The sequence below is a fragment of the Anolis carolinensis genome, unplaced genomic scaffold (genome assembly GCF_035594765.1).
Source record: "Anolis carolinensis isolate JA03-04 unplaced genomic scaffold, rAnoCar3.1.pri scaffold_7, whole genome shotgun sequence".
Lineage (NCBI taxonomy): Eukaryota > Metazoa > Chordata > Lepidosauria > Squamata > Dactyloidae > Anolis > Anolis carolinensis.
The window spans coordinates 28019032-28040717 of NW_026943818.1; the positions used below are offsets into that span (position 1 = coordinate 28019032).

The 21686-nt window shown below is 37.5% G+C and overlaps 1 protein-coding gene across 2 annotated transcripts in view; it reads left to right on the forward strand.

Annotated features, from left to right (window-relative positions):
- abr (ABR activator of RhoGEF and GTPase) overlaps positions 1 to 21686 on the forward strand; it is a 55007-nt gene that overhangs the window by 20155 nt on the left and 13166 nt on the right. Inside the window, exons 6-16 of one of the 2 annotated variants that reach the window (XM_062960725.1) lie at positions 1417 to 1483; positions 5231 to 5283; positions 7834 to 7974; positions 10179 to 10300; positions 12905 to 13070; positions 14525 to 14647; positions 14744 to 14819; positions 14897 to 15001; positions 16468 to 16542; positions 16636 to 16733; positions 19150 to 19281. In XM_062960725.1, the coding sequence (XP_062816795.1) occupies positions 1417 to 1483; positions 5231 to 5283; positions 7834 to 7974; positions 10179 to 10300; positions 12905 to 13070; positions 14525 to 14647; positions 14744 to 14819; positions 14897 to 15001; positions 16468 to 16542; positions 16636 to 16733; positions 19150 to 19281 (1158 nt within the window). Of the gene's footprint in view, positions 1 to 1416; positions 1484 to 1602; positions 1777 to 5230; positions 5284 to 7833; positions 7975 to 10178; positions 10301 to 12904; positions 13071 to 14524; positions 14648 to 14743; positions 14820 to 14896; positions 15002 to 16467; positions 16543 to 16635; positions 16734 to 19149; positions 19282 to 21686 lie in introns of those variants that run through there. The other variant, XM_062960726.1, reaches the window with a different exon arrangement.

The window sequence follows — 21686 nt, forward strand, 5'->3', positions numbered from 1 at the left end:
TAATTATAATACTAATTGTAATAACAGCAAAATTAATAATAATATGACAGTAATAGTGATGATGATAATAATAGTCATAATAATAGTAGTAATAAAAAGATGGTAATAGTGATGATGATGATAATAATATGATGATAATAATAACAATAATAATATGATGATGATGATAATATTAATAACAATAACAATAGTAATATAATGATATTAATAATAATACTAATACAATGATGGTAATGATAATAATAATAATAATATGTTGATGATGATGATAGTATTAATAACAATAATATAATATTAATAACAGTAATAACAATATGATGATGATAATATTAATAACAATAACAATAGTAATATAATGATGATATTAATAATAATACTGATACAATGATGGTAATGATAGTAATAATAATAAGATGATGATAGCATTAATAACAATAATACGATGATAATATTAATAATAGTAATAACAATATGATGATATTAATAACAATTATAATAATAATATGATGATGATAATATTAATAACACTAACAATAGTAATATAATGATATTAATAATAATATTGATACAATGATGGTAATGGTAGTAATAATAATAGTATGATGATAGTATTAATAACAATAATATGATGAGGATAATATTAATAACAATAATAATATGATGATAATATTAATAACAATAACAATAGTAATATAATGATGATATTAATAATAATACTGATACAATGATGGTAATGATAGTAATAATAATAATAAGATGATGATAGCATTAATAACAATAATACGATGATAATATTAATAATAGTAATAACAATATGATGATATTAATAACAATTATAATAATAATATGATGATGATAATATTAATAACACTAACAATAGTAATATAATGATATTAATAATAATATTGATACAATGATGGTAATGGTAGTAATAATAATAGTATGATGATAGTATTAATAACAATAATATGATGAGGATAATATTAATAACAATAATAATATGATGATAATATTAATAACAATAACAATAGTAATATAATGATGATATTAATAATAATACTGATACAATGATGGTAATGATAGTAATAATAATAGTATGACGATAGTATTAATAACAATAATATGATGATGATAATATTAATAACAATAACAATAGTAATATAATGATATTAATAATAATACTGATACAATGATGGTAATGGTAGTAATAATAATAGTATGATGATAGTATTAATAACAATAATATGATGAGGATAATATTAATAACAATAACAATATGATGATAATATTAATAACAATAACAATAATATGATGATGATGATATTAATAATAATAACAATAACAATAATAATATGATGATGATATTAATAACAATAACAATAATACAAGGATGGTGATGTTCCTCTTTCCGTGCAGGAGCTGAAGGTGAAGGGGCCGAAGGACTCCAAGGAGAGCCCCACCTCCGCCGTGGTCTCCATGGAAGGTCCCTTCTTTCTTTCTTCCTTTCTTTCTTTCTCTTCTTCCTTTCTTTCTCTCCTTCCTTTGTCTGCCTTTCCCCTTCCTCCCTTCACGGCTCATGAATAATGCATGAGGTTCCCTCCCTCCTTCTCTGGTCTTGATCCCTCCCTTTGTCTCCCCATTGGAAGGAAGAGGGGAAGGGTCTCTCTCTCTCTTTCTCTTCTTTCTCTCTTTCTTTCTCTCCTTCCTTCCTTCCTTCCGATGGCTCCCCCATGGAGGTCCTGCTCATCCTCCGCTTCTGCTGCCACGGATCCTACGGTCTGTCCGTCCCTCCTTCTGGCTTCTCTTCCTCCCTTTTCTTTCCTCCTTCTCTCCCTTTCCCTTCTCTTCCTTCCCTCCTTTTCTTCTCTTTCATTCGTTCCTTCTTCTCTTCCTTTCTTCCCTCCTTTTCTTCTCTTTCATTCATTCCTTCTTCTCTTCCTTCCTTTCTTCTTTCCTTCCCTCCTTTCCTTCCTTCCTTTGGTTCATTCTTTCTTCCCTCCCTCCCTTTACTCCTTCCTTCCTGCCTTCCTTCTTCTCTTCCCTCTTCTTTTTCTTCCATTCATTCCTTCTTCTCTTCCCTCCTTCCTTCATTTCACTTCTGTTTCATTCATTCTTCCCTCCCCTCCCTTTCTTCCTCTCCTTCCTTCTCTTCATTCATTCTTTCTTCTCTTCCCTCTTTCCTTTCTCTCCTTCCTTCCTTCCTTCTTTTATTCCCTCCTTCCTTCCTTCTTCTGATTCATTCATTCTTTCTTCCTTCCTTCATTTTTCTCTTCCACTCCTTCTTCTCTTCCTTCCCTGCTTTTCTTCTCTTTCCTCCTTTCCTTCCTTCCTCTTTTCCCTCCTTCTTTTTCTTCTCTTTCCTTTCTTCCTTTTTTCTCTTCCTTCCCTCCCTCCTTTTCTTCTCTTCCTTCATTCCCTCTTCCCTTCGTTCCTTCTTCTCTTCCTTCCCTTTCATTCGTTCCTTCTTCTCTTCCCTCCTTTCCTTCTCTTCCTTCCCTTCCTTCCTCCTTCTCTTCTTTCCTTTCCTCCTTCCTTTCTTCTTTCATTCATTCCTTCTTCCCTTCCTTCCTCCTTCTCTTCCACTCCTTCCCTCCTTTTCTTCTCCTTCCTTTCTTCTTTCATTCATTCCTTCTTCTCTTCCTTCATTCCTCTTTTCCCTCCTTTTCTTCTCTTCCTTCTTTCCTTCCTTCCTTCTTTCATTCATTCCTTCTTCTCTTCCCTCCTTTCCTTCCTTCTTCTTTCCTTCCCTCCTTCCTTCTTTTTCTTCTCTTCCACTCCTTTCCTTCCCTCCTTTTCTTCTCTTCCTTCTTTCCCTTCGTTCCTTCTTCTTTTCCCTCCTTTCCTTCCCTCCTTTTCTTCTCTTCCTTCTTTCCTTCCTTCCTTCTTTCATTCATTCCTTCTTCTCTTCCCTCCTTTCCTTCCTTCTTCTTTCCTTCCCTCCTTCCTTCTTTTTCTTCTCTTCCACTCCTTTCCTTCCCTCCTTTTCTTCTCTTCCTTCTTTCCCTTCGTTCCTTCTTCTTTTCCCTCCTTTCCTTCCCTCCTTTTCTTCTCTTCCTTCATTCCTTCTTCCCTTCGTTCCTTCTTCCCTTCCTTCTTCTTTAACCTCCTTTCCTTCCCTCCTTCTCTTCTTTCCTTTCCTCCTTCCTTTCTTCTTTCATTCATTCCTTCTTCCCTTCCTTCCTTCTTCTTTTCCCTCCTTCTCTTCCACTCCTTCCCTCCTTTTCTTCTCCTTCCTTCCTTCCTTTCTTCTTTCATTCATTCCTTCTTCTCTTCCTTCATTCCTCTTTTCCCTTTTCTTCTCTTCCGTTCTTTCCTTCCTTTCTTCATTCTTCTCTTCCACTCCTTCCTTCTTTCCTTCCTTCCTTCATTCATTCCTTCTTCTCTTCCTTCCTTCCTTCTCTTTTCTTCCTTCCCTCCTTCCTTCTTTTTCTTCTCTTCCACTCCTTTCCTTCCCTCCTTTTCTTCTCTTCCTTCCTTCTTCTCTTCCTTCCTTCTTCTCTTCCTTCCCTCCCTCCTTCTTTTTCTTCTCTTCTTTTCCTTCCCTCCTTTTCTTCTCTTCCGTTCTTTCCTTCCTTCATTCTTCTCTTCCACTCCTTCCTTCCTTCTTTCATTCATTCCTTCTTCTCTTCCTTCATTCCTCTTTTCCCTTTTCTTCTCTTCCGTTCTTTCCTTCCTTTCTTCATTCTTCTCTTCCACTCCTTCCTTCTTTCCTTCCTTCCTTCATTCATTCCTTCTTCTCTTCCTTCCTTCCTTCTCTTTTCTTCCTTCCCTCCTTCCTTCTTTTTCTTCTCTTCCACTCCTTTCCTTCCCTCCTTTTCTTCTCTTCCTTCCTTCTTCTCTTCCTTCCTTCTTCTCTTCCTTCCCTCCCTCCTTCTTTTTCTTCTCTTCTTTTCCTTCCCTCCTTTTCTTCTCTTCCGTTCTTTCCTTCCTTCATTCTTCTCTTCCACTCCTTCCTTCCTTCTTTCATTCATTCCTTCTTCTCTTCCTTCATTCCTCTTTTCCCTTTTCTTCTCTTCCGTTCTTTCCTTCCTTTCTTCATTCTTCTCTTCCACTCCTTCCTTCTTTCCTTCCTTCCTTCATTCATTCCTTCTTCTCTTCCTTCCTTCCCTCCTTCCTTCTTTTTCTTCTCTTCCACTCCTTTCCTTCCCTCCTTTTCTTCTCTTCCTTCCTTCTTCTCTTCCTTCCTTCTTCTCTTCCTTCCCTCCCTCCTTCTTTTTCTTCTCTTCTTTTCCTTCCCTCCTTTTCTTCTCTTCCGTTCTTTCCTTCCTTCATTCTTCTCTTCCACTCCTTCCTTCCTTCTTTCATTCATTCCTTCTTCTCTTCCTTCATTCCTCTTTTCCCTTTTCTTCTCTTCCGTTCTTTCCTTCCTTTCTTCATTCTTCTCTTCCACTCCTTCCTTCTTTCCTTCCTTCCTTCATTCATTCCTTCTTCTCTTCCTTCCTTCCTTCTCTTTTCTTCCTTCCCTCCTTCCTTCTTTTTCTCTTCCACTCCTTTCCTTCCCTCCTTTTCTTCTCTTCCTTCCTTCTTCTCTTCCTTCCTTCTTCTCTTCCTTCCCTCCCTCCTTCTTTTTCTTCTCTTCTTTTCCTTCCCTCCTTTTCTTCTCTTCCGTTCTTTCCTTCCTTCATTCTTCTCTTCCACTCCTTCCTTCCTTCTTTCATTCATTCCTTCTTCTCTTCCCTCCTTTCCTTCCTTCTTCTCTTCCTTCCTTCTCTTTTCTTCCTTCCCTCCTTCCTTCTTTTTCTTCTCTTCCTTCTTTCCCTTCGTTCCTTCTTCTCTTCCACTCCTTTCCTTCCCTCCTTTCCTTCTTTCTCTTCCGTTCTCTCCTTCCTTTGTTCTTTCTCTGCCGCAGACCAGCATTCAAGTGCCGTCATTGTGCAAACCCATCCCCAATTCCATATCTTAGTAACACAATTTTGTATTATTATTATATAATACTATAATATCATTACAACATATCATTATAATTATTTATTATATTATATCATTGCATCGTATCATTATAATTATTTATTATATTATATCATTACATCGTGTCATTATAATTATTTATTATATTATATCAAATAATCAAACGGACAACCTTTCGATTGGCAAGATTTATTGCAACTGGCGGTTACTATTACGTTTCGATACCACAAATCCATATTAAATTGTACAATGTCTTTATTTTTTTTGGATATTATTTTAATTATTTCATTATTATATTGTATTAATTATTACCCTTTCGTAGCGTTGCTGTACAAGCCGATAAACCGCGTGACCCGCAGCACACTCGTGTTACACGTGAGTAACATCCGTGTTTTCACCATTCTATTACTATTACATTATTAATAATAATGTATATTATTAATATATATTATTAATATATTAACATTATTAACATAGTATTTTATTATATTATTATTATTATTTTATTATTATTATATATAAGACGCCTCCAACGTCATGACTGCACTAAGAGCTATTGCCGGCGTTTGCATGTTTTCGAACCGTGAGGTCGGACAGAGCTGGGGCTAACAGCAGGAGCTCACCCTGCTTCCCCGGATCCAAACCAGCAGCTCCGTGGTTTTATATTAATATATTAGAAATAATATGATAATTATTATATTATTATTTTTACTATATTATTATTATGACCAGCTTTTAGGGATGATGGGAACTGGAGGCCAAACCAAAATCTTAATCTTATATTTTTATATTATTATTATATTAATAATATAATAATAATATAAAAATATAATATAATAAAATATAAGATTAAGATGACATCATGTTAATGTGATACAGACATATATATATGTCTATATAATAATAATAATATAAAATAATATTTTATTTATATATTATTATTATATATTAGTAATATTATATATTATTATTATATAGACATATATATTATTATATTATTAAGTCAATCACGGGACCATCTGCATACACACATTATGTATATATTATTTTATAATCACATTATTAATATATTATTATTTTATATTATTATTATTATTATATAGACATATATATGTCAGTATCACATTAACATGTCATCTTAATCTTATATTTTATTATATTATTAAGTCAATCACGGGATCATCTGCATACACACTTTACAGGTGTCCTAATAATATGTATATATTATTTTATAATCACATTATTAATATATTATTATTTTATATTATATTGTTATTTTATATTATTATTAGTAGTAGTATTATATAGACATATATATATGTGTATCACATTAACATGATGTTATCTTTATCTTATATTTTATTATATTTTTATATTATTATTATTATTATATTATATTATTCTTAAGTCAATCACGGGATCATCTGCATACACACGTAACGGGCATCTTAATAATATGTATATATTATTTTATAATCACATTAATATATTATTTTATATTGTTATTTTATATTATTATTATATAGACATATATATATAATATATGTCTATATCACTTTAACATGTCATCTTAATCTTATATTTTATTGTATTTTTATATTATTATTATATTATTATATTATTCTTAAGTCAATCACGGGATTATCTGCATACCCATGTTATGGGCATCCTAATAATATATATGATTTTATATTCACATTATATTATTAATATATTATTATTTTATATTGTATTTTATATTATTATTATTTAGACATATATATCTATATCAAATCAGCATGATGTTCTCTTAATCCTCTATTTTATTATATGTTTATATTATTATTACATTATTTTATACTATTGCTTAGAAAAGATTAGTATGCAGTGCTCATATAGAAATATTATATTTTATATTAGTACTATATTTTATTCTAATATATAGTTATTATGTATGTATATTATTATATGCAGTGCTCATATAGTACTACTATATTTTATTATTTTTTATATTAGTACTATATTTTATTATATTGTTTTATATATATATTATGTATGTATATTATTATATGCTGTGCTCATATAGTACTACTATATTTTATTATTTTTTATATTAGTACTATATTTTATTATATTGTTTTATATATATATTATGTATGTATATTATTATATGCTGTGCTCATATAGTACTACTATATTTTATTATTTTTTATATTAGTACTATATTTTATTACATTGTTATATATATATATATATATCTGTTTCGTACCATGTTATATATATCTATATATGCTTCGTACCATGTTATATATATATCTATATACGGTTCGTACCATGTTATATATATATCTATACCTATATATGTTTCGTACCATGTTATATATTTCTATATCTATATCTGCTTCGTACCATGTTATATATATATCTATATCTATATACGGTTCGTACCATGTTATATATATATCTAGATCTATATACGGTTCGTACCATGTTATATATATATATATATATCTATATACGGTTCGTACCATGTTATATATATCTAGATCTATATACGGTTTGTACAATGTTATATATCTATATACGGTTTGTACCATGTTATATATATCTATATATACGGTTCGTACCATGTTATATATATCCATATCTATATATGGTTTGTACCATGTTATATATATCTATATACGGTTTGTACCATGTTATATATATCTATATACGGTTTGTACCATGTTATATATATCTATATATACGGTTCGTACCATGTTATATATATCTATATCTATATACGGTTCGTACCATGTTATATATATCTATATATACGGTTCATACCATATTATATATATATATATATATATCTATATACGGTTCGTACCATGTTATATATATCTATATACGTTTTGTACCATGTTATATATATCTATATCTATATACGGTTCGTGCTTGCAGGACCTGCTGAAGCACACTCCGCCGGACCACCCAGACTTCCCGCTCCTCCAGGACGCCCTCCGCGTCTCGCAGACCTTCCTCTCCAGCATCAACGAGGACATCGACCCCCGCCGGACCGCCGTCACCACCCCCAAGGGGGAGGTAGGCCGACACTGGGGGTCACGGGGACAACGGGGGTGTCGCGATCAAGCCCTGGACCAACTTGGTCACATGAAACAGAACCCAAGAACAGGAAACGAGAGCCTTATTCCTCCCCTTGAACCCAACAATCCCTCCCATGACATCACTTCCCGCGCACCTGCACCTCGTGTCTAAACTGCCTAAACTTCCGAGAAAACCTTATCTGCCTTAGTTTACTATTTTGCTATCTGAGTTCAAGACAACGTCATCAGAGGCCTCCATCCCTCCCATGACATCACGTCTCGCATCAAAATCTTAATCTTATATTTTATTATATTATTAAGTCAATCACGGGATCATCTGCATACACACGTTATGGGCGTCCTAATAACATGTATATTATTACTTTATAATCACATTATTAATATATTATTATTTTATATTATATTATTATTATATAGACATATATATATATATGTCTGTATCACATTAACATGGTTATCTTAATCTTATATCTTATTATATTTTTATATTATTATATTATTAAGTCAGTCACGTTATGGGCGTCCTAATAACATGTATATATTATTTTATAATCACATTATTAATATATTATTATTTTATATTATATTATTATTATATAGACATATATATATATATGTCTGTATCACATTAACATGGTTATCTTAATCTTATATCTTATTATATTTTTATATTATATTATTAAGTCAATCACAGGATCATCTGCATACACACGTTATGGGCGTCCTAATATGTATATATTATTTTATAATCAATTATTTATATATTATTATTTTATATTATATTATTGTTATATAGACATATATATATATGTCTGTATCACATTAACATGGTTATCTTAATCTTATATCTTATTATATTTTTATATTATATTATTAAGTCAATCATGGGATCATCTGCATACACACGTTATGGGCGTCCTAATAATATGTATATATTATTTTATAATCACATTAATATATTATTATTGTATATTATATTATTATTATATAGACATATATATATATATATATATATATATGTCTGTATCACATTAACATGGTTATCTTAATCTTCTATCTTACTATATTTTTATATTAATATTATATTATATTATTCTTAAGTCAGTCACGGGATCATCTGCATACACACGTTACGGGCGTCCTAATAATATATACGATTTTGTATTCACGTTATATTATTAATATATTATTATTTTATATTATATTATTATTATATAGACATATATATATGTCTGTATCACATTAACATGGTTATCTTAATCTTATATTTTTATATTATATTATTCTTAAGTCAGTCACGGGATCATCTGCATACACACGTTACGGGCGTCCTAATATGTATGATTTTATATTCATGTTATATTATTAATATATTATTATTTTATATTATTATTATATAGACATATATATCTATATCAAATTAGCATGATGTTATCTTAATCTTATATTTTATCACTTCCCGCACATCTGCTTCTTTTCCTTATGCCTAAACTGCCGCGAAAACCTAATCTGCCTTAGTTTACTATTTTGCTATCTGAGTGCAAGGCGACATCATCAAAGGCCTTCATCCCTCCCATGACATCATTTCCCGTGCACCTGATCCAACAATCCATCCCATAACATCACTTCCCGGGCACTTGTTCCTCATGTCTAAACTGCCTAAACTGCCGCGAAAACCTCATCTGCCTTAGTTTACCATTTTGCCATCGGAGTGCAAGGCGACATCATCAGAGGCCTCCCATGACATCACTTCCCGCGCACCTGATCCAACAATCCATCCCATAACATCACTTCCCGGGCACTTGTTCCTCATGTCTAAACTGCCTAAACTTCCGAGAAAACCTAATCTGCCTTAGTTTACTATTTTGCTATCCGAGTGCAAGGCGACGTCATCAAAGGCCCCCATCCCTCCCATGACATCACTTCCCGCGCACCTGATCCGACAATCCATCCCATGACATCACTTCCCGGGCACTTGTTCCTCATGTCTAAACTGCCTAAACTTCCGAGAAAACCTAATCTGCCTTAGTTTACCGTTTTGCCGCCATTAGAGGCCACTTCCGTCCTCCCCTGGCCTCCCAATCTCCACCCCAGCCAATCCTCCTCTGGGCACTCAGACAGGGCTACAACTGGAAGGGGTGAAGTGGCCCTCGGCCCACCCGCTCTTCCTTCTTTCCTCAGACCCGCCAGCTAGTCAAGGATGGCTACCTGGTGGAAGTGGCCGAAGGGTCCCGCAAGCTGCGACACCTCTTCCTCTTCACCGACATGCTGCTCTGCGCAAAGCTCAAGAAGGCCGCCGCCGGGTGAGCAGACTTATATTTACGTTATTATTATTATTATTATTACTGGCCATTGCCGGGTGAGCAGACTTATGTTTACATCATTATTATTATTATTATTGGCCATTGCCGGGTGAGCAGACTTATATTTACATTATTATTATTATTATTATTGGCCATTGCCGGGTGAGCAGACTTATATTTACATTATTATTATTATTATTATTATTATTGGCCATTGCCGGGTGAGCAGACTTATATTTACATTATTATTATTATTATTATTATTGGCCATTGCCGGGTGAGCAAACTTATATTTACATTATTATTATTATTATTGGCCATTGCCGGGTGAGCAGACTTATATTTACACTATTATTATTATAAATTATTATAATAATATTGGCTGCTCTGTGCTAAGCTCAAGAAGGCCGCTGCCGGGTGAGAGGAGTTGTATTTACATTACTATAATATTATTATTATTATTATTATTATTATTATATATTATTATTATCTTTGAGTATATACAGTATATTACATATGTACATATATATTACATTATTATTATATATTATTATTATCTTAGAGTATATACGGTATATTATATATATATATTTTACATTATTATTATTATATATTATTATTATCTTCGAGTATATACGGTTCATTCTATATTATTTACATATATATATATATATATATATATATAATTATCTTCGAGTATATACGGTATATTCTATATTATTTACATATATATTACATTATAATTATTATTATTATCTTCAAGTATATACAGTATATATTATTTACATATTATTATATATTATTATTATCTTCGAGTATATACGGTATATTCTATATTATTTACATATATATTTCATTATTATTATTATTATATATTATTATTATCTTCGAGTATATACGGTATATTCTATATTATTTACATATATATTACATTATTATTATAATATATATTATCTTTGAATACATATATATTTCATTATTATATATTATTTGAGTATATACGGTATATTCTATATTATTTACATATATATTACATTATTATTATTATTATTATATATTATTATCTTCGAGTCCATATATATTTCATTATTATTATTATATATTATTATCTTCGAGTATATACAGTATATTCTATATTATTTACATATATATTTCATTATTATTATTATATATTATTATTATCTTCGAGTATATACGGTATATTCTATATTATTTACATATATATTACATTATTATTATAATATATATTATCTTTGAATACATATATATTTCATTATTATATATTATTTGAGTATATACGGTATATTCTATATTATTTACATATATATTACATTATTATTATTATTATTATATATTATTATCTTCGAGTCCATATATATTTCATTATTATTATTATATATTATTATCTTCGAGTATATACGGTATATTCTATATTATTTACATATATATTACATTATTATTATTATTATTATCTTCAAGTATATACGGTATATTCTATATTATTTACATATATATTACATTATTATTATTATTATATATTATTATCTTCGAGTACATATATATTTCATTATTATTATATATTATTCGAGTATATACGGTATATTCTATATTATTTACATATATATTACATTATTATTATTATTATCTTCAAGTATATACGGTATATTCTATATTATTTACATATATATTACATTATTATTATTATTATTATTATTATTATCTTCGAGTATATACGGTATATTCTATATTATTTACATATATATTACATTATTATTATCTTCAAGTATATACGGTATATTCTATATTATTTACATATATATTACATTATTATTATTATTATTATCTTCGAGTATATACGGTATATTCTATATTATTTACATATATATTACATTATTATTATTATCTTCAAGTATATACGGTATATTCTATATTATTTACATATATATTACATTATTATTATTATTATTATCTTCGAGTATATACGGTATATTCTATATTATTTACATATATATTACATTATTATTATTATTATTATCTTCGAGTATATACGGTATATTCTATATTATTTACATATATATTACATTATTATTATTATCTTCAAGTATATACGGTATATTCTATATTATTTACATATATATTACATTATTATTATTATTATTATCTTCAAGTATATACGGTATATTCTATATTATTTACATATATATTACATTATTATTATTATTATATATTATTATCTTCGAGTACATATATATTTCATTATTATTATATATTATTCGAGTATATACGGTATATTCTATATTATTTACATATATATTACATTATTATTATTATTATTATATATTATCTTATTACGACACCATAATAAAGAAAAAGATTAGAAAATGCCGGCGAGCACAGAAGGAAGGAGGAAGTCCTTGCCGGCTCGTTTTCATAGAGATTGGAGTAACAGCACCCCCTTGTGGCTGAATCCGAGAACAACACAATGTACTTCCTTCCTGTCTATCCCGAGTCCCCCAGACAAGGCCCCAGGGTGTGATGCTGCAGCGGACGAGGCCAAGGCGATCCCGGGCTGCCTCGATTCCTCTCTCTCTCTCTTTTTGGCAGGAAGCCCCAGCAGTACGAGTGCAAGTGGTACCTGCCGCTGGCGGAGCTGGTCTTCCCGTCGCCGGAGGAGTCGGACGCCTGCCCTCAAGTGCAGGCCCTGCCCGACCACGACCTCGAGGACGTCAAGATGAAGATCTCCTCCATCAAGAGCGAGGTCCAGAAGGAGGTGGGCCCGGCACCCTCCCTACCCTATCCCCTCCCGTTGTTGTTGTTGTTATTCTTCGCCTAGTTGGGTCCAGATCCGTCGTCGGCTGGGTTCAGTGGTTCCGACGGAAAGGAACACTGGGGTGCCTGTGGTGGAGGAAACACCGAAAACTTCTCCTTCCTTCCTTTTGGAGAAGGGTTAAGGGAGAGGAAGTGGGCAGGGTCACAGCAACAGAGACAGAAAGGAACACTGGGGTGTCTGTGGTGGAGGAAACACCGAAAACTTCTCCTTCCTTCCTTTTGGAGAAGGGTTAAGGGAGAGGAAGTGGGCAGGGTCACAGCAACAGAGACAGAAAGGAACACTGGGGTGTCTGTGGTGGAGGAAACACCGAAAATTTCCCCTTCCTTCCTTTTGCAGTGGGTGGGGTCACAGCAACAGAGATAGAAAGGAACACTGGGTTGTCTGTGGTGGAGGGAATCCTGAGGAACACGGGTGTCTGTGGTGGAGGAAACCCTGAGTAACACTCGGGGGTCTGTTGTGGAGGAAACACTAGGGAACACGGGTGTCCATGGTGGAGGAAACACTGAGGAACACTGGGGTGTCCATGGTGGAGGAAACACTTAAATCTTCCTTACTTTTGCTGAAGGGTTAAGGGAGAGGCAGTGGGCGGGGTCACAGCAATGGAGGCAGAAAGGAACACCGGGGAGTCTGTGGTGGAGGAAACACCAAAATCTTCTTCCTTCCTTTTGCAGAAGGGCTAAGGGAAAGGCAGTGGGCGGGACCGTGCAAATTCCACGGAGATAAGAAGGCGCACTGGGGGGTCTGTGGTGGAGAAAACACTGAGGAACCCTAGGGTGTCTGTGGTGGAGGAAACACTTAAATCTTCCTTTTGCAGAAGGGTTAAGGGAGAGGCACTGGGCGGGGTCCCAGCAATGGAGACAAAAAGGAGCACTGGGGTGTCTGTGGTAGAGGAAATACTGAGGAACACTGCGGTGGAGGAAACACTTAAATATTCTCCTTCCTTTTGCAGAAGGGTTAAGGGAGAGGCAGTGGGCGGGGTCCCAGCAATGGAGACAAAAAGGAGCACTGGGGTGTCTGTGGTGGGGGAAATACCGAGGAACACTGGGGAGTCTGTGGTGGAAATACCGAGGAACACTGGGGAGTCTGCGGTGGAGGAAACACTTAAATATTCTCCTTCCTTTTGCAGAAGGGTTAAGGGAGAGGCAGTGGGCCGGGTCCCAGCAAAAAGGAGCACTGGGGTGTCTGTGGTGGAGGAAATACTGAGGAATACTGTGGTGGAGTAAACACCGAAAACGTCCTTCCTTTTGCAGAATGGTTAAGGGAGAGGCAGTGGGCGGGGTCCCAGCAATGGAGACAAAAAGGAGCCCTGGGGTGTCTGTGGTGGGGGAAATACCGAGGAGCACTGGGGTGTCTGTGGTGGAGGAAACACTTAAATCTTCCCCTTCCTTCCTTAGAAGGCCAGCAAAGGCCAGAGCCGGGCGGTGGAGCGGCTCAAGAAGAAGATGTTCGACAACGAGTTCTGGCTGCTGCTCAACTCGCCGTCCATCCCCTTCCGGATCCACAACCGCAACGGGAAGGTAGCCCTCGCCCGGGACCAACGGCAGGGCGGGAGGGGCCCCGGGAAGGAATCCCGTTCAGCCTGGGAACTCACCGCCGTGGCTTTCTCCTTCCAGAGCTACTTGTTCCTTCTGTCGTCGGACTACGAGCGGGCCGAGTGGAGGGAAGCCATCCAGAGACTCCAGAAGAAAGGTGAGGATCGCGAGCCCTATGTATCTATATCTACATTATCTATCTATCTATCTATCTATCTATATCTCTTTCCCCAGACTTGCAGGCCTTCGTGCTGAGCTCCATCGAGCTCCAGGTCCTGACCGGCTCCTGCTTCAAGCTGCGCACCGTCCACCACCTCCCCGTCACCAGCAACAAGGACGGTGAGTCACCGGCATGGGAGTTGTAGTCCATCCACGTTTGGATAGAGGACGATGGGAGTTGTAGTCAATCCTGGATAGAGGGTGAAAGGAGTTGTAGACCATCTACATCTAGATAGAGGATGATGAGAGATGTCATTCATCCTGGATAGGGGATGATAGGAGCTGTAGTCCATCCGTATCTAGATAGAGGATGATGGGAGTTGTAGTCGATCCTGGATAGAGGATGATAGGAATTAAAGTCCATCCGTATCTAGATAGAGGATGATGGGAGTTGTAGTCAATCCTGGATAGAGGATGATAGGAATTGTAGTCCATCCGTATCTAGAGGATGATGGGAGTTGTAGCTCATCCTGGATAGAGGGTGATAGGAGTTGTAGTCCATCCACGTCTGGATAGAGGATGATAGGAGATGTCATTCATCCTGGATAGGGGATGATAGGAGCTGTAGTCCATCCGTATCTAGATAGAGGATGATGGGAGTTGTAGTCGATCCTGGATAGAGGATGATAGGAATTGTAGTCCATCCAAATCTAGATGGAAGGTGATGGGAGTTGTAGTCAATCCTGGATAGAGGATGATAGTAATTGTAGTCCATCCAAATCTAGATGGGAGGTGATGGGAGTTGTAGTCAATCCTGGATAGAGGATGATAGTAATTGTAGTCCATCCAAATCTAGATGGGAGGTGATGGGAGTTGTAGTCAATCCTGGATAGAGGATGATAGGAATTGTAGTCCATCCAAATCTAGATGGGAGGTGATGGGAGTTGTACTCAATCCTGGATAGAGGATGATAGGAATTAAAGTCCATCCAAATCTAGATGGGAGGTGATGGGAGTTGTAGTCAATCCTGGATAGAGGATGATAGGAATTGTAGTCCATCCAAATCTAGATGGAAGGTGATGGGAGTTGTAGTCAATCCTGGATAGAGGATGATAGGAATTGTAGTCCATCCAAATCTAGATGGAAGGTGATGGGAGTTGTAGTTCATCCTGGATAGAAGACAACTGTAATTTTAGTCCATCCATATCTAGATAGAGGATGATGGGAGTTGTAGTTCATCCTGGATGGAGGATAGGAGTCGTAGTCCATCCACATCTGGATAGTGGGTGATAGGAGTTGTAATCCATCCAAATCTAGATGGAGGATGGTGGGAGTTGTAGTCGAGTTGCATCTGGATAGAGGATGATGGGAGTTGTAGTTGAGCTGCATCTGGATAGAAGATTATGGGAGTTGTAGTCGAGTTGCATCTGGGCAGAGGATGATGGGAGTTATAGTCCTGTCATAAACCTGGGTGTGAAATGATGGGGGTTATACTCCACCAGCGTCTTGGTAGAGGATGATGGAAGTTGTTGTCTGGCTGTGCCCAGCTGGGGGTTGATGGGAACTGCAGTGCCGTTACATCCTGGGTAGAGGATGATGGGAATTGTAGTCCGACCGTGCTCACATCCCTCTTCTTCCTTCCGCAGAGGACGAGTCCCCGGGGATGAACGGCTTCTTGCACGTCATCGTCCACTCGGCCACGGGCTTCACGCACTCGGCCAGTGAGTCCACGCCTTGCCCGGCATCACTCTCTCCTGTCCTTCCTTCTTCCCTCCCTTCACGCCTGCCTCTCTCTCTCTCTCTCTTTCGGCCAGACCTCTACTGCACCCTGGAGGTCGACTCCTTCGGGTATTTCGTCAGCAAAGCCAAGACGCGGGTCTTCAGGGACACCACCGAGCCCCAGTGGAACGAGGTGCGCATGCGCAGAGGGCAGGGCAGAGAAAGGATTAGCTACTGGCACTATTAGGCGCAACCACAGGACAGCAATATAGAGATAGAAAGGATTAGCTACTGGCGAGATATATCTATATATGCTGTGCCCAGAGGCAGCCACAAGAGAGCAGTCTATAGAAAGGATTAGCTACTGGCACTATCAGGTGCAACCACAGGACAGCAATATAGAGATAGAAAGGATTAGCTACTGGAGATATATATATATATTAATTACTCGGAGGCAGCCACAAGAGGGCAGTCTATAGAAAGGATTAGCTACTGGCACTATCAGGCGCAACCACAAGATATATAAATATAGAGATAGAAAGGATTAGCTACTGGTGAGATACATCTATATATGCTGTGCCCAGAGGCAGCTACAAGAGAGCAGTCTATAGAAAGGATTAGCTACTGGCACTATCAGGCGCAACCACAAGACATAGAGATAGAAAGGATTAGCTACTGGCGAGATATATCTATATATGCTGTGCCCAGAGGCAGCCACAAGAATCATAGAATCATAGAATAGTAGAGTTGGAAGAGACCACATGGGCCATCTAGTCCAACCCCCTGCTAAGAAGCAGGAAAGAGAGCAGTCTATAGAAAGGATTAGCTACTGGCACTATCAGGCGCAACCACAACACACAGAGATAGAAAGGATTAGCTACTGGATATATATATATGTGTGTGTGTGTGTGTATATATAAATAATAAGAGGCCACCACAAGGGACAGTGTATAGAAAGGATCAGCTATTAGCAATATATATTTGTGTGTGTGTATACATAGGGTGGTGCATAGAAAGGATTAGCTACTGGTGATAGATAGATATATATGCTGTGCCCAGAGGCAGCTACAAGAGAGCAGTGTATAGAAAGGATTAGCTACTGGCACTATCAGGTGCAACCACAGGACAGCAATATAGAGATAGAAAGGATTAGCTACTGGATATATATATGTGTGTGTGTATATATATATACACACATATATATCCAGTAGCTATACTATATAATACTCAGAGGCCACCACAAGGGGACAGTGTATAGCAAGGGTCAGCTACTAGCAATGTATATTTGTGTGTGTGTATACATAGGGTGGTGCAGAGAAAGGATTAGCTACTGGTGATATATATATATATATATATATGCTGTGCCCAGAGGCAGCCACAAGAGGGCAATCTATAGAAAGGATCAGCTACTAGCAATATATATTTGTGTGTGTGTGTATACATAGGGCGGTGTATAGAAAGGATTAGTTACTGGCACTATCAGATGCAGTCACAAGGCAGCAATACAGAGATAGAAAGGATTAGCTACTGGCAAGATATATCTATATATGCTGTGCCCAGGTGCTACCGCAAACGGACATTATAGAGATAGAAAGGATTAGCTACTGGAGAGTACTCGGAGGCAACCACAAGAGGGCAGTCTATAGAAAGGATTAGCTACTGGTGAGATAGATATGTGCCCAGAGGCAACCGCAAGGGGGCAATATAGAGATAGAAAGAATTAGAGCCCACCACAAGGGGACAGTGTATAGAAAGGATCAGCTACTAGTAATATATATTTGTGTGTGTGTGTGTATACATAGGGCGGTGTATAGAAAGGATTAGCTACTGGTGAGATAGATATGTGCCCAGAGGCAACCGCAAGGGGGCAATATAGAGATAGAAAGAATTAGAGCCCACCACAAGGGGACAGTGTATAGAAAGGATCAGCTACTAGTAATATATATTTGTGTGTGTGTGTGTATACATAGGGCGGTGTATAGAAAGGATTAGCTACTGGTGAGATAGATATGTGCCCAGAGGCAACCGCAAGGGGGCAATATAGAGATAGAAAGAATTAGAGCCCACCACAAGGGGACAGTGTATAGAAAGGATCAGCTACTAGTAATATATATTTGTGTGTGTGTGTGTATACATAGGGCGGTGTATAGAAAGGATTAGCTACTGGTGAGATAGATATGTGCCCAGAGGCAACCGCAAGGGGGCAATATAGAGATAGAAAGAATTAGAGCCCACCACAAGGGGACAGTGTATAGAAAGGATCAGCTACTAGTAATATATATTTGTGTGTGTGTGTGTGTATACATAGGGCGGTGTATAGAAAGGATTAGCTACTGGTGAGATAGATATGTGCCCAGAGGCAACCGCAAGGAGGCAATATAGATAGAAAGGATTAGCTACCCGCAAGATAGATAGATAAGTGTCCAGAGGCAACAACAAGGGAGTGATATAGATAGAAAGGATTAGCTACTCGTGAGATACGATAAATATGTGCCCAGAGGCAACCATGAGAGGGCAGTGTATAGAAAGGATTAGCTACTGGCTATATATATATATATATATATATATATATATATATATATATGCGTTTTCCCCTCCGATTCCTGCAGGAATTTGAGATCGAGCTGGAGGGCTCCCGGACGCTGCGGATCCTGTGTTACGAGAAATGCTACGACAAGAGCAAGATGAACAAGGACAACAATGAGATCGTGGACAAGATCGTGGGCAAGGGGCAAGTCCAGGTAGGGCTGAGTGGGGTGAGGAGGAAGAGAGGGGGGAGGATGGTCCTCGAGACAACTGGCAGGAGTTTACAAATTCCCTGACATTTCTTATGATAGATATAACAAGTCCCATCCGTCCACGGTCCATCCGCCACCAAACAGCGCCAGGATGTAGAGTGGGCCATGGGGTCTCTGTGTGCCTAGTTTGGTCTCGATCAGTCATTGGTGTGGGTCGTAGTAGTCTCAGGAAGTGAGTGAAGGTATTGCAGGTCCCATCATCCATTTTCCATCCTCTCCCAAACCACATCAGGGTGTAGAGTAGGCCATGGGGTCTCTGTGTGCCTAGTTTGGTCTCGATCAATCACTTGTGGCAGTTGCAGGGGTCTGGGGAAGTGAGTGAAGGTACTGCAAGTCCCATCATCCATTCTCCATCCTCCTCCAAACCGCACCAGGATGTAGAGTGGGTCATGGGGATTGTGTGTGCCAAGTTTGGGCCAGGTCCGTCAGTGTTGAGAGTAACAGTGGTTTGCGAGAGACGAAGTGTTTGAAAGTACTGCAGTTCCCATCATCCGTGGTCCGTTCTCCCCCAAACCGCACCAGGATGTATAGTGGGTCATGGGGTCCCTGTGTCCCAAGTTTGGTCTCGATCAGTCACTTGTGGCAGTTGCAGTGGTCTCGGGAAGTGAGTGAAGGTACTGCAAATCCCATCATCCATGGTCCATTTCCCCCCAGTCTGCACCAGGACGTAACGGGGGTCATGGGGATTCTGTGTGCCAGGTTTGGTCCTGATCCGTCAGTGTTGAGAGTAACAGTGATCAGTGAGAGACGGAAGTGTTTGAAAGTACTGCAGTTCCCATCATCCGTGGTCCGTTCTCCCCCAAACCGCACCAGGACGTAAAGTGGGCCATGGGGGTTGTGTGTGCCTAGTCATGAGCCAGGTCGGTCACAGTGGATGGAGAGGCTCGGATGTAGAGTGGGTCATGGTGGTCTTGATCAGTCACTTGTGGCAGTCGCAGTGGTCTCAGGAAGTGAGTGAAGGTACTGCAGGTCCCATCATCCATTCTCCATCTCCCTCCGAACCGCACCAGGATGCAGGGTGGGTCATGGGGGTTGTGTGTGCCAAGTTTGGTCTTGATCAGTCATTGGTGGGAGTCGCAGTGGTCTCAGGAAGTGAGTGAAGGTACTGCAAGTCCAATCATCCATTCTCCATCCTCCTCCAAACTGCACCAGGATGTAGAGTGGGTCATGGGGGTTGTGTGTGCCGAGTTTGGTCTTGATCAGTCACTTGTGGCAGTTGCAGTGGTCTCGGGAAGTGAGTGAAGGTACTGCAAATCCCATCATCCATGGTCCATTTCCCCCCAGTCTGCACCAGGACGTAACGGGGGTCATGGGGATGTAGTTCACTAGAAACAATGGGAGTTGTATTTCTCCTGGAACAATGGGAGTTGTAGTTCGCTTTAAACAGTGAGAGTTGTATTTCTCCTGGAACGATGGGAGTTGTCATTCACTCAAAACTATGGGAGTAGTATTTCTCCTGGAACGATGGGAGTTGTAGTTCACTAGAAACGATGGGAGTTGTATTTCTCCTGGAACAATGGGAGTTGTAGTTCGCTTTAAACAGTGAGAGTTGCATTTCTCCTGGAACGATGGGAGTTGTCATTCACTCAAAACTATGGGAGTTGTATTTCTCCTGGAACGATGGGAGTTGTAGTTCGCTTTAAACAGTGAGAGTTGTATTTCTCCTGGAACGATGGGAGTTGTCATTCACTCAAAACTATGGGAGTTGTATTTCTCCTGGAACGATGGGAGTTGTAGTTCGCTTTAAACAGTGAGAGTTGCATTTCTCCTGGAACGATGGGAGTTGTATTTCTCCTGGAACGATGGGAGTTGTCATTCACTCAAAACTATGGGAGTTGTATTTCTACTGGAACGATGGGAGTTGTAGTTCGCTTTAAACAGTGAGAGTTGTATTTCTCCTGGAACGATGGGAGTTGTATTTCTCCTGGAACGATGGGAGTTGTCATTCACTCAAAACTATGGGAGTTGTATTTCTCCTGGAACGATGGGAGTTGTAGTTCGCTTTAAACAGTGAGAGTTGTATTTCTCCTGGAACGATGGGAGTTGTATTTCTCCTGGAACGATGGGAGTTGTCATTCACTCAAAACTATGGGAGTTGTATTTCTCCTGGAACGATGGGAGTTGTAGTTCGCTTTAAACAGTGAGAGTTGTATTTCTCCTGGAACGATGGGAGTTGTAGTTCGCTTTAAACAGTGAGAGTTGTATTTCTCCTGGAACGATGGGAGTTGTCATTCACTCAAAACTATGGGAGTAGTATTTCTCCTGGAACGATGGGAGTTGTAGTTCACTAGAAACGATGGGAGTTGTATTTCTCCTGGAACAATGGGAGTTGTAGTTCGCTTTAAACA